We start from the raw sequence: 14,746 nt of genomic DNA on the forward strand, positions 1-14,746 counted from the left end.
TTTACGTAAAGTTATAATAGCGATATGGTTACATGCTAAACACATTAATATGTTCATTACTGTTCAATGAAATCCGTAAATTATAAACAACTTGAGATGAACATACCTACAGTCCTATATTGTACCTATAGTGGCTTTTAGATGCAGTTTTAAGTTGCCCACTCATTTTAAACACCCTATCTGCTAAAAGGGCAATGGAAAGTGATACAACAACAACTTGTGCATTTCTGCAACTGGGGTAAAAACATGTTATAGTAATCTTCCCGGAAAATTTAATATTTCAAAATTGGTAAACACAATGTCAGTTGTGTTTACCAGTCACAATAGTCCCAATACAATTTTAATATATTATTATATGTTGCCAATATTGTTAACAATATTGTTTCCCATTTTTCACTCCTGAATAAAGTTGTCCTTTAGTGTCTAGTACACTCCAAATTCTTTGTAAATCAATTTGATCAAATCAGTAAAGACAGTTGGCTCAAAAGAACGATTTATTTGCGAATCAGACATCAGTTCTTTCGCTTAAACCTACATTTCTAGTAATTTTTAGTATCTAATAGGTCTCCTACAAAAACTGTTTCTTTCTACTTTATTCTCTAAGAGAAAGTTTGATTAGCATGTTGTGCTCTGGAGCATTTTGGTTAGGAATGATTTCATGTGTTTACAAGAATCTTGGTTTCATTTGAGGGTTAAATGGGGCAACATTCCTGAGGTGCTAGAAGAAGCCTGACTCATGTTATGGCCTGGTTTATTAGAAGGAAGCACTCATGCAGACAACCGTTCAAATTTCTGGGAGTCTTTTGCCTCATTTAGACATTGTGTGTGAAGTATTTTGGCAAAAGATGGCAACACACATTAAAGGATTATTTTGGCAGGACAGGTGGCCATTGTCTTGGCTCCTTAAGTCTGCCTCTGAAGTGACATGAAACAAATGTGTGTTTGTTGTGATAAGGCAGGAGTCCGCTAAGGGTCAAAGGTGATACCAGCTCAAATTTACACAAGCTCACAATTAGCTATTTTATGCAGCATAGCGGATCGAATGTACTTGAGCCTTTGCTTTTTGTATTGCTAATGTTTGCTCAAAGGTTGCTCTTTTATAGCCAAGAATATTATAAATGGGATCTTAGTTATGTTTAAGTGTCAACTTTGTATTTTATGTTTCTCCTAAACATGACACAAATGATACAAATTGTTGGCAGTAAGCAAGAGAACAGAGCAATAAAATTAAGTTCTTGGTTATATTTAATTTAAGCATCTACTTTGTCTAAATTGCTTAGGAAAAAGAAAAATAGACAAAAGTTAGACAATTGTTTATGTATGGGTTTAGAACCATAAAATTAATGTGGATAATTTATAATTTGGTCTTGGAAGAATTTGATGAGAAATGTCTGAGGTAATATCGAAATCTCTGAATATTGATTACAGACGTTTTGCGACATTGCGACCTGATCTCATGAAATTTTTACAGCCGTTAAGGACATACTTATTAATATTATGCCCTTACCCAAAACACTTATCTAAACTCAGTAGAGTGTGTAAACATGATAGGAAGCTTTTCACATATTAGATGGAAATGATGTCCAGCAATGTCATTGGCTGTTGTGAAAGTTGTAGGACTTCAAACGAGTGCAGTCGCACGATATCATATGAATTAGCCAAATTTAGAGATGTCGTTCGAATCCTGACGATTTCGCCATGAGAGTGTGTTGGACATTGTCAAAATCTCTGAAAAATCTGAGAAGTAAGAGACTTTATCAAAAGTCTCCATTCGTTCTTCATTTTAATCTCATTGGTGTCTTTGAGAAAATACTGAGATAAGAAGAGATCTCACTTTTATTGTTTCCTGCACTGATTGAAAACCTAGTTGACTGATTTGCATTTGAAAGGGACTCATCTTTTGAGTGTTGCAACACTGATTTCTTGAAGGTTTCTTCCTTTGTTGATGTCCCAGTTTCTTAGCTCATGCGTCTGATGGAAGCATGCTGATGCCCTAAATAACCAATCAGAATACAGACTGTTTCCTGCTTTACAGGTATGACTTCATAGAGATCCGAGATGGGAATTCAGAGTCTGCTGACCTGCTGGGAAAGCACTGCAGTAACATCGCTCCCCCTGCCATCATTTCCTCTGGTCCCGTCATCCACATCAAGTTTGTGTCTGATTACGCACACCAGGGTGCCGGCTTCTCTCTGCGCTACGAAATCTACAAGACTGGTGAGTGAGCGCAATCCTAAGAAGACGGTTAACTTGAGGAGCACTTTTATTCAAGGAGGAAATCTGCTGTTAATAATTCAATGTTTAACAATGAAAAACTCAAGCATTCTCAATAACACCTTATCACAAAGCTGAGACTTTTTCCAGACTTTGTCTACATGGGACACCTGCAAAACTACATTGCTGGTCCATCAGATTTTTTTGCTACTTGTTTTTATTCGTTCTACATTTACAGCTCTTGTGTATAATTGTGTATAATAATTTGTATTTATTTATGTTAAATCCCAGGTGAATATGCAGAGTCCGCTATAAGTGAGACATTCGTCTGTTGATTTGACCTACAAGTTCCAACATTCCTATTTGTTTGAGCGGCCTGTCCAGCCTGACACCACAACATTGACTCAACCAATTATTATTAGTTGTTTTTTAGCAATTTCAGGTGAAATATGGCAATTTTCCTGCATTCCTACAATTGCTCCTTATTGTGAACTGTGAAGTAAATTATTAAAATGAACAAATGTAGTAGAAATACAATAAAATTAATATTTTGGGTTCAAAATAAGTTAGGCTCAATCAAAAGCCTTGGTGGCATAATGTTGATTACCACAAAAATTATTTTGACTCCTTCCTTCTTTCATACAAATAGAAAAAAAAAAGCAATAGTAGAGGTTACAGTGAGGCACTTCCAATGGAGGTGAATGGGGCCAATTTTTGGAGGGTTTAAAGGAGGAAATGTGAAACTTGTAATTTTATAAAAGCACTTACATTAATTCTTCTGTTACAACTCATGTAGTATTTGAGCTGTAAAGTTGTTTAAATTGTAATTTTTACACTCATTATAGGGTTTTATGGTTTGTTGACATTACATCGTCATGGCAACGAAGTTGTAAAATTGGATATAACTTTACACAGAAATGGAAAGTAGGCAATTTTAACGCTAAAATCATGTTATCACGCATGTTGTTTACGTCTTGTGGCTATACTTTTAAAACAGTATTTGAACATTTATGGATTGGCCCCATTCACCTCCATTGTCAGTGCCTTACTGTAAGGATTTTATAAAATTTTTTAAAGAGAAGGTGGGACGAGTCAAAATAAATTGTTTATGTTAGTCAACATTATACTACAAATGCTGTCGATTGAGCTTTACTTGTATTGAAACTGGAATATTCCTTTAAAATATATTGGTATTATCTATTTGCAAAAATTGCTGGTTATCAATGCACATATTGCCACAAAAACAATTCTTGTCACCAATGATTAAAACCCATTTCTAATTGGGCAGTCTCTTGGGGATACTTGACAATGTTGCTAAATTGGGACCCCAACAGGAAGTAAGCAAGACTTTTTGTCATGTGTACTTCATGTTGTAAGAAGAGGTTTTACCTCTTACTATTAATAAAATGTTAATGTCTATTTGGAATTTTTTCCATGTTCATTTATTCACAGTACCGCCTCTCCCTATACGCATATTACCCAGTCAGCATAGGGAACCAACTCCATGTTTGGCACCATCTTACTATAGGGGGCACCAGAAACTCCACTGGCTGCCCTTCCTCACATGTTATACGTTATTCGGTGACCCGATAGCAGTTGCAGAACATGGACGATCGCCTCGCAGCTCGCACAACACCTCGCACAACCCCCTGACTTTAAACTGTCGCTGTAAATGTTACCATCTGGTGTGGACAGTTTTTTTTTCTCTCTTTAATTTTATAAATATTTGAATTATGCATTTCGAAATAACACTAAATACAATTTGTACTGATGCTTTCTTTGTAAGCAATATTTTTGCTTTCAACAAAGCAATATTTCTTGTGCAATTTTTGGCACTCTTAACATAAGACATGATCTTTTGGTCATCATCTCTCCAGATGTAGAGACAAGCAACACATTTCCTTTAGCTGTTTTCTTTCGTCATTTATTGGTCTAGATGTTTGTGTGAAGTGTACACCCTGTCTCGCCCATTGATTGATAGCTGATTGGAGAAGGATTTTTGAGGGTCACAAGCAGCTTAGGTGGTTCATCGTGCTGATTTTTGAGGCACTCTGGTTACGCTGTAAATCTCGTTAGCAGAATGACCTCCTGCAACCTTTAACTTGCAGTTTCAGAAGGTCACGGCCTCTCCATCCAGCTGCAAGGCCGTCAGACACGCTTCTGAAATGTTCCCTCAAAGTTTCCGAAACACTCCCAGACCAATTAAACATCAAGGGGTAGAATAAAATAAAATAAACGGAGTTTAGAGGAAAGAAGGGAGGGGGTGATGCTTAAATCTTTTCATCCCTCCGTGTGCATGCCAGGAATGCCCTCTTAATTGGACTCTGATCTCTTGTCCTTGGGGAATTATGGAGTTTAGAGAGAACTGATTAAATGCGCTGGCAATTTGTGCCCTGTGTGGACCTTGTAGTTGTCTGTAGGGATTTTACTGTAGTAGTGATATACCGCTTGAAGTACATATTTGCTAGGGATATGCTAGTCAAAGCCTTTTGTCGCAGCACATCAGAAATTGAGATTTTTACTTTTTATGAAGAAACTATAAGCATTGTTAGTTACTAGGTTAGTTACAGGTGGTTGCAAGGGTGTTCTACATGGTTGCTAGGTGGTTGCTTAGTCATAAGAGCCCACTCCCAGGTCTCTATTATATTCTGAGCTTCATAATATGAAAAAAGAAATGAGAAAGTTGAAGATTTTTTACAAAATTTCTACATGGCTCAACGTTTCGCAAAAGCCCAAAGGGGGGGAAGTGTTGGTACTAAAAAAAAATTCCTCCAGATGAGATTGCTGGTTTTGAAGGTTAATGCTCTAACAAGTTTTAAATGAACATAACCTACCTCCCAAACCTAAACCGTAAACCTATACCTAACCGATAGTGTCATAAAAAGCGAATGTGAGATGAAAAACACAATTGCTAAAACAGCTATGTCATTTTTTTGGTGCTTCCATGACACTAGCTGTGTTTCCACCCAACTATTTTCATGCGTATTGTGAAAATGATATGATATGTGAATAAACTCTCAGAATTAGCATAACATTTTATGTGCCAAGTGGAGGTGAGTTTTCTAGAGTTTTGCATTAGTTAAAATGCTCATTAAAGTGATGGAAATGGCTTATTCGCATGAACAATGACGTGTCATGACCATCTGCATGATGGTCTTGCTGACACCGAATGTCTCACCAACAATTCTGTACTTGGCACAAGTTGTGAGCTTCTAAAGCGGGATGGCAATGTGCTCGTCGGATGGTATATGTGTGCAAGAGCTTTACATGACTGGCTCAACAAAAGGCCTGAACATAGCACACAATTCTTCATATCATGAAGAACATAACATTCTTCATAACATACCCCTGGCTAGACGAAAGTGCTTCACCCACAGATCGTCGTTAAAGTGGGTCCTCACAATTCACCAGAACTCTTTTGAGCACGGGCGCTCCCAGGTATATGGAGGCTTTCGGCCAATGGGAATAGCCAATTGAGCCCTCATTATGTGAGCTATTGCACTTATTCTGCGACTTCTCCTATTATTTAATAATATAATGTACAATTGCTTTATTACAGCAAATACAACTCTTCCCGAAGCAAAGAGGTCGTTCAGCTGTCTCCCTGAAGATAATGCCCATTTATAGTTCATAGAAACGCACAGTGTTTAGCATTTTCTTTAGTTGAATTTTCAGAAATGTGCATTAAAATGTGAAACATGATACTTTTGAATCATGTGTCGAATCGTGTGCTCTTTAGTCCTTTGCACCGCAAGTGCAACGCTCAATCAATTTAGCTACTACAAAATTAGATCGTGCCTGAACAAGCTTATAAATGTACTGTTTTTCTCATGATCTGTGTAAAAGTGAATAAAAGTAATTGTTGTTTAGTGCCTCTAGTGTTCATTTCACCAGGATACTGCTGTGATATTTAACAATGAGAAATGTCAGTGTTGGGTAAATTACAAAAAAATAAATCATCCACTACAAATTACTAACCACTTCTCTAAAATTAGAATCAGACTACTTTACTGATTACATCATTGAAAAGTATCACATTACTGATTACTTTACTTTTAAGTTACTTTCATACAATTGTCACAAACATTGTTTTTTTCACTCAACAAATTCCATATAACTTCAGCTGCCACAGATAAGAAAACAGATGTACATATGAACATATGAATTCCCATTTTATTTATGTATTACACATAAATATTTTTTGAAATATTTGTATCCCAAGTAAAGTAATTAAAAGTAATTCCTTTCTTTGAAAGTCAGTAACTATAATCTGATTACAAGAATTTCAAATGTAATGTTACACTACTTTTTTTGTTGCCTAAAAGTAATTAGATTACTGTACATAATGTCTTTGTAATCCAATTACACCCAACACTGAGAAATGTAAAAATTATTTTGCTAATATTTAAGTATATTAACGTGTTTCTGTTAGGTTAGTGACTGCATTGAATATACTTCCAATAATATGCCACTCGCCTTACACTCATGGGAGCTTAGCATTTAATGTTGTTTTGCAACAGGGACGATTAACCTGGTAACATAAGCACTCTGGCTTCATTGTAGCTGATGTGAATAACAGCAGAGTTATTTAAGCCTTCATCTCACCTCTGTAATTGCTGAAATCATCGGCGATGCCCTCAGGTAGTTACCACAGTTACAGTTTCCAACTCCAGTAGCATGACTCACGTGCTATAGCCCCACAATCTCATTTGACATGCTATACAGAAACAGCTGAAGAGCATCTTTTAATAAAGATGTGCTGTGCCTTTTCTCTTTTGGGATACTAATATAACCATGTGTGGGTGTAGAAGAGATAGAATGGAAAACATAGTGGTTACATGTGATTTTTGTGTTTTGTAGGTTGTGTTGCATAGGTACATATGTCGATTGTTGTTGTATTTACATACGAGATGAGCCAACATTAACATCTCAACAATGTTGTAGTCTCTCAGAGAGAGTTGGAGTTGGGGGCGTGTCAATTTAAAAGTCATGCTGGAAGCCAATTGGTACATAATAAGTTATCGTTAGGATAACGCGCTCATTTTTGGGGATATTTGCTGAATTAATTTCAACATGGTAAAATGTGTTAAATGGACCTGTGAGGACTACTGTACATTCTGTTTGGTCACTATGACCATTATGAGATTAGTCAAACGGGTGGAGAATGTGTAGAACAATTCTGCGTGGCATTGCCAGAAATGACTACTCACTAGAGGGTTTATGAGATGACAGGCTTGTATGGTTAAACTACATTTCACAATATTTTCTGCGGCAGCACAACTATGATAAAATACACAGAAATTGCGCAACTAGTGTACTTTTTTTTTGTACTAGCACTAAAAAACTTGAGAACTGCATGTTTTTCAGACATCTCTTTCTATAATAAACCCAAATTATTTACCTTACCCTCTTCCTGCACTCCACAAAATTATTTGTTTTTAAATGGCAGGTTTTAGGGCACAAACCAGTGTTTACAGGTTTGCATCCCGACTGCCAAAAGTGAGAAAAAAAGCAGCTCGTCTTTGAGGGAACTGTTGTTTACACGAAAGCCACAATCACTGGAATGTGGGAAAGTGTAAGCGTGGGTGAGACACAAAGTTTATGTCTCTGTATACAGAGAGGCGTCACAGAGATAATGATCTTTGGTGAACACTTTCCACAGATGTTTGTACGTTTCATTACTGAGACTGAGAAAGCCAAACTCTCGCTCGTGTTCACACAGAAAACCCACGCTGGTCTCTAAATGACCCTGGAGTAACATGCAATTGCACTGTCATGTAGAGCATCTCTTACAGCCATTACGGCTGACTAACACTCCTTGATTGTATTTTTTAGTCTTTGGCTGCTCAGTTTTTGTTTTGCTCAAAGCAATGGCATGATCCTCTAGAGTTTTAGAAGCGATCTCAGCAATGTAGAAGACTTTCAAGTCTCTGTTTGCTCTCCATGTCATCTTGCTATCAAGTAGAAAGCAATTTCTATTCTATGGGTTTGGTTGCTTTAACAAGAAGGCAGGGCAGGTAGTTAGAGCTGAAGGCTTTAAAATGGAGCATTTTATAGGAGAAGAGCAAGAGAGACAGCTATAAAGAGAGACAGACAAGAAACTGATTCAAAGCAACTGTTAAAAGTGGCAGTAAATTCCAGCGGGCGACCAGGATAGCCTCCAAACCGCTTCATCACCAGAGGTGGGGGGCAGGACAAGCGTCACCAAGAGCGACAGAGACCTCTGGCCCTAATCAGTTCTTCTAACTCTTCCTGTGAGTGCACTCAGATGGAGGCAGCAGCAGCGGTGGGCCCGAAGGCTGCTCGGCGGGAAGTCTTCCTGCAGTAACCGTGGCAACAGCGTCAGAGTCATGTGACTGGGGCAGAAGGGGTTGTTTTGTTGCACATGCCATTGGGGGCAACAATCTAGCATGACTAAACTAGGCCAAAGAAACAGGGCGGCAAAGGTGCCAGATCTTCATCTGAGGGGTCTCCATGGAGGGCTTAAGGGATAGTTCTGTCAGTTTCACAAAACTACTTTAGGACAATTAAAAATCTAAACAAGTTTAGAAAATGTATTGCTTTTATTATGGCTCAAGAGACTTGATGGAATTCTCAATTATTTTCATAGTAGTATCAACTTTTAGATGTTTCTCCTACAACTCTTTAGGATATATAAAAATAGACACAAATGAAACATAGCCAAATATTATAGAGTATTATTATAATTTCATCTTGGAAGAATTTGAGAATTCACTGCAACAGTCACTCTGCTGCACTTTTTCAATTGAAAGCATAGCTAATCTATTAATAACACCATTAAATCTAACAAAATCCTAGCAAGACAATAATAAGCCATGGCTAATCTTAAAAATGAAGAGATGTGCCATTTGTAATTTGTCGAATTTGTTAAAACTTCTGAGAGATCTAACTGCCAACATGCCATTTATTCTACACCATAGCAAAGGAATAATATTCAATTAATTCATTTAATTTTATGGTTCGATGTGTCTTATTATATTGTCACGCTTCTTGTTTTCTTATTCCTGTGGTGAATGAACATGCTGGGATGGATCTGAGACAAGTAATATTGTAGCGTCGGCTAGGCCCTGCTTGCCAGACTTCCACCGAACTCAAGGTGATTTCGACAACTGGTTGGAATGAAAGTGAGTGAGTGAACACAGACTTTTACATCCCACGAGAGGTCAGACTGAGAGAGTTGGATGAGCGACAGACTGCTGAAGGGGGAAATCCCTCATTCGTCCTGCGGCCGGATCACTCACTTGAGCGTAAGCCCTCATGGCACCTGGGTTTCTGCCCAGCAACTAACCCTTTCACTGCCACGCCTTCGTCATTACCCAATGGTCGACTGCAGTGACAGGCAGGCCGTAGACACTGTACCGCAGCGGGGGGCTCATCCCGGGAGGAAGACAACGCTGTTTTTGGTGTGCTTATAACCATGAAGTAATAGGCAGTCACAAAAAGATGGGCACTCATGCATACAACGCCCCCCACTTCTGCTTTTAAACGCACACAATGCACTCATGCAGTGGCGGTACAGTATGTATGGCAGGGTTTGAGCATGCAGGGCAGACGGCCAAATGGGGTAATAGAAGCAGACTTTGACAGGAAGACCCATTGCCAGAGGAGACTACACTTTACTGCATACAGACCCAATAAGAAGCCTTATTTAGAATGCACACACACACGCTTACTGAGAAGTACTGTGTCAGAGTCATGGTGCAGTGGGCAGCGACATGCTTGTGATAAATATTTGTTTTTGACACCCACGTTCAAGCTCAGCCTGTGTCATGGCCCATTCTAACTGCCTCTCTCCACTGTCCTATAAGAAAAAGGTTGGTGGTATCATGGTACAGTTAGGGATGCACCGAAATCTGGTCGCTGAAATGTTTGGCCGAAAAAGTTATTTTCGGTTTTCGGCCCAAATACTTGGATGTATGCAAAAGTGAAATTGAAGTGAATCTGGAGCGCTTTAAAAATGAGGCACTCAGCACAAGGAACCAAATAGATCTCATCTGTTACTCTGAGCATAAGATGGAGTTTTGGAGCACCGAACCACTCTGAATACACTGTTATAATGCTTATACACAACACAGACAGGACAGAGTAGCATGCATAGACTTTGAAGCGAACAGCTTGATTTATCTATTAATTTAATTAAATCGTCTTTGCCCTTTGCTGTTTAATAATCGCACAATGTCTTAACACTATTTTAATTAATTGTGTAGCCCTAATAGTGTCTGTGTGTGTTATATGAATATATACTGTATTAATGACAATTAAGTATGATATAGTAATAAAATAAAACATTGAAATGAGAATACACATGTGCATTAAAACATCCACTACGTCACTAAAATCCAATACTCATGGGATTAGTTCCACTATGTCATTACGCTACAGTCTGCAGGGAGGATTATTTGGCACAAATGGTTGAAGCTACTATTTTTAGCGCAGCTCAAATTTCTTCCTGGAATATCCTGCCAAAATAAAAGTCAGAATTGTTATTATTGTATAATATCACTTTTATTATTATTATTATTATTATTATCCCACCACAACAAAAATTCTCTTGTAGAGACATTTATAATAAAGGTTTTCTTAATAGTAATTATTCTCTGTCTACTCTATTTTATATTGAAGGTGTGTATATACACCGATCAGCCAGAACATTAGAACCACCTGCCTAATATTATTTAGGTTCCCCTCATGCTGACAAAAAGGCGGCACCAACAATCATGGCACGGTCCAAATCACTTAGATCACATTTTTTCCCCATTCTGATGGTTTATGTGAACATTAACTGAAGCTCCTGACCCATATTTGAATGATTTATGCACTGCACTGCTGCCACACAGTTGGCTGATCAGTTGGCTGATAAGATAATCACATGGATGATTGTTGGTGCCAGATGGGCTGGTTTGAGTATTTCTGTATCTGCCGATCTCCTGGGATTCAGTGAGTGGGAGTTCTGTGGATGGAAACTCTTTGTTGATGAGAAAGGTCAACAGAGAACATTCAGACTGGTTTGAACTGACAAAGTCTACGGTAACTCAGATAACCGCTCTGTACAATTGTGGTGAGAAGAATAGTATCTCAGTCTGCTAATCTGAGATGTGGGTTGGTGCTGTTTTGGCGGCTCGAGGCAGACCTACACAATTTAAGGCACGTGGTTTTAATGTTGTGGGTAATCGGTGCATAAAAAAGTGGTTTTAGTGCATCCCTAATAATGATATGTAGAATTAGTTCAATTATTCCAATCAAAGTCTAATTTAAAATAATCATTTTCATTTTTGGTTTTTGGCCCAATGTGTCCAGAATTTTCAGTTTTGGACAATAATTTTTATTTCGGTGCATCATTAGGTACAGTCAGATGTTAATATTGTGTTACTTTAATATATACTCTAGGTTACCACAATAAGTATGATTACCATATTCCTATATAATGTTATTTATGGTACTCTAAGCGACTGCATGGTATAATTATCAGTGTCCAAAATGCATGTTTCTTTTTACTTGGTACCATAGAAATACCATGACTTTTTGATTTGGTACCATGGTAATATCATGGCTTTTCTATTCAGTCCATGGTAATACCATGTTTTTTAATTTTACTACTGTATTACCATGTTTTTTGACTTGGTAGCATGGTAATACCATTGCATTTCTATACGGTATCATGGTAATACCATGTTTTTGACATCTTACTATGGTATTTTCAGGTTTGGGGAGTAACGGAATACATGTAACAGGAATACGTATTTAAAATACAAAATATAAGTAACTGTATTCCACTACAGTTACAATTTAAATCATTGGTATTTAGAATACAGTTACATTCAAAAAGTATTTTGATTACTGAAGAGATTACTTTGCATTTTATAATTCATCATAATTTCTTTTTTTCTAGTACGACCTTTGATATTTTAGGGCAAAAATCGTATTCTTGAAAATAATTTTTTTATTGTTGTCCAGTAAAAATATAAAAATTCCTTAAAACAATATTAATTTGATTTATCTTGTTATTAAAACAACACTGCATACGATATTTTGTTTTTTTCAGAGAATATTTTTAACATGTGTATTTTGTCTCACTGTACTGGCAGAGTTTTTATAGTCAAAACAAGTGAAAAAAATCTACCAGTGCTGAAGAAGTAATCCAATGTATTTAGAATACGTTACTGACCTTGAGTAATCTAATGGAATACGTTACAAATGACATATTACAGCATGAATTCTGTAATCTGTAGTGGAATACTTTTCAAAAGTAACCCTCCCAACCCTTGGTACAACCATGGCTTTTCACTTGGTACCATAGTAATACCGTGGCTTTGACATGGTACTATGGTAATTGCATGTTTTTGACTTGGGACCATGAGAATACCATGTTTTTGACTTGGGACAATGATAATACCATTACTTTTTTTACTTGATACCATGGTAATACCATGTTTTTTTACTTGGTACCATGGTAATACAATGACTTTCTTTACTTGATACCAAGGTAATTCCATGTGTTTTTTTGGACATGATATCATGGTAATGCCTTGGTTGTTTTACACATGATGGGAATCTTAATATCACAAAGTACTTCGAAGAAACTGTATTCAGATACAATTGTATCTAATATACAATTATAATATAAAATTTACAATATAAATAATCATACAGTACTATGGTAGCCTGTTTAGCCAAAGTACCATGATGCCACCATCTTACTGTAATAACATCATTTTTGGACATGCTACCATGGTAATACCATGTTTCTTGGACATGGTATTATGGCAATACCACAGTTTTTTGGATATGGTTCCATGGCAACACCCATGTTTTGTTTTTGTTTTTTGGACATGGTATCATATCGTGGCTTTTTGGACGTGATACTATAGTAAATACCAACGTGTTTGAACATGGTATCATGGTAATACCATTGGATGATACAGAAGCTGACATGAATGTTCGTGCCACAGAGCCATTTTCACATTAAACTGGGATAGCAGAAAGAAATTTAAAATCTAAAAAATACACACTTCACCTTTAAGTAAAAACTGGCAAATCTTACCCCACTCTCCCCTACGCTCTTCGTTTCATCATTTTCAGGCTTTGTAGAACTGTTTGAAGGGATTTTCCTGTGAATTATCTGTTTCTTTTTATATAGATTTTTTTGCTCTGTTTAATGGAGGCCTGGTGTTACCTTTTCTCCACAAACTAAAGCAGTGATATTTACATCATGTGTGTGGGAGACAGATGATAACATTTGAAAAGCAGGAAGGCTTGTGGTGTAGGTGTGCGTGTGTGTGTGTTTGTCATACACTTCATTTCAGCAAATTGTTGCTTTCCCCCTGTGTGTGTGTGTGTGTGTGTGTGTGTGTGTGTGTGTGTGTGTGTGTGTGTGTGTGTGTGTGTGTGTGTGTGTGTGGCTTCATGAGGTTTTAGTCTGTGCTCAAGTGAGCATTTATACCCAACACTACATTTACCCCAGTACCTGCCATCATTCATGTGTATATGTTGTGTTGTGATTCAGAATTAGGCTGGAACCTGCTGTTAATTTGGCCTGGAGTCACCTAGGTCTGCTGCTCCTCATTAGACACGTAGAAACACTGACCTCTTGACAGCCACCATAACTACCAATAAAACCTGTCTCTTCTTTTTATGGAATTCTGGGTAATTTGCTCCCATCCACACAGGCTGGTTAACAGAGGAACATTTTGGAGGGTGCAGTGGAGGAAACAGCATTTGGTAGATGAATCACTGGTGCGAGAAGCAAACAAGAAGCCACAAGTTATTTACACGTGGTTTTTACAGAAAAATATTGATTGTAGAAGGCATGTTTTACAATGCGAGACATTTTTTAAAGCTTTTTGAGATGTTGCCATACTTTTTTGCTCTCCACTCTTCAGTCACACTCTCTGTAATTGAGTATACTAAGGGGGGAGTTCACACCGTGTGCATTTTTGGGTCCTTCTGCTGTGTTTTTCCATGGTTTTTATGTAAATATGCACTAGACGGACATCTTTGACCGTTGCACAGCTTCTCGCTGTTTTTTAGCATCTCACGCAGATGTCTTGAGACACCTGCATTTTGTTATTTTTGTTGTGCTTCATCTAGCTTATTGAAACTCAAGCACAGTTAAAAAGAAATTAAACTTTTAAAAACATTTCTCGAGACATTTGTGTTCTGTTATTTTCATTGTGCATATTTTGCATATACACTGATGAGCCAAAATATTATGATCACTCTCAGGTGATGTGAATAACGTTGATTATCTCCTAACAAGGCCACATATCAAGGTCTGGGTAGATTAGATGGCAAGCGAAGAATTCGTTTTCGTAGTCAACGTGTTGAATGCAGGAGAAATGGGGAGGAGTAAAGACCTGAGTGACTTTGATAAGGGTCAAATTGTTATGGCCAGACAACTGGATCAGAGCACCTCTTAAACAGCAAGGCTTGTGGAGTGCTCCTGGTCAGCAGTGGTGTGTACCTACGACAGTGGCCCGAGCAGGGACAAACCACAAACCAGTGAGAGGTGTTG

The 14,746-nt window shown here is 37.6% G+C and overlaps 1 protein-coding gene across 2 annotated transcripts in view; it reads left to right on the forward strand.

Annotated features, from left to right (window-relative positions):
- nrp2a (neuropilin 2a) overlaps positions 1-14,746 on the forward strand; it is a 108,072-nt gene that overhangs the window by 31,281 nt on the left and 62,045 nt on the right. For both annotated transcript variants that reach the window (XM_052126537.1, XM_052126538.1), the window contains exon 3: positions 2,036-2,217. In XM_052126537.1, coding sequence (XP_051982497.1) covers positions 2,036-2,217 — 182 coding nt within the window. The remainder of the gene's footprint in view (positions 1-2,035; positions 2,218-14,746) is intronic.

The sequence above is a fragment of the Xyrauchen texanus genome, chromosome 5, assembly GCF_025860055.1.
Source record: "Xyrauchen texanus isolate HMW12.3.18 chromosome 5, RBS_HiC_50CHRs, whole genome shotgun sequence".
NCBI lineage: Eukaryota > Metazoa > Chordata > Actinopteri > Cypriniformes > Catostomidae > Xyrauchen > Xyrauchen texanus.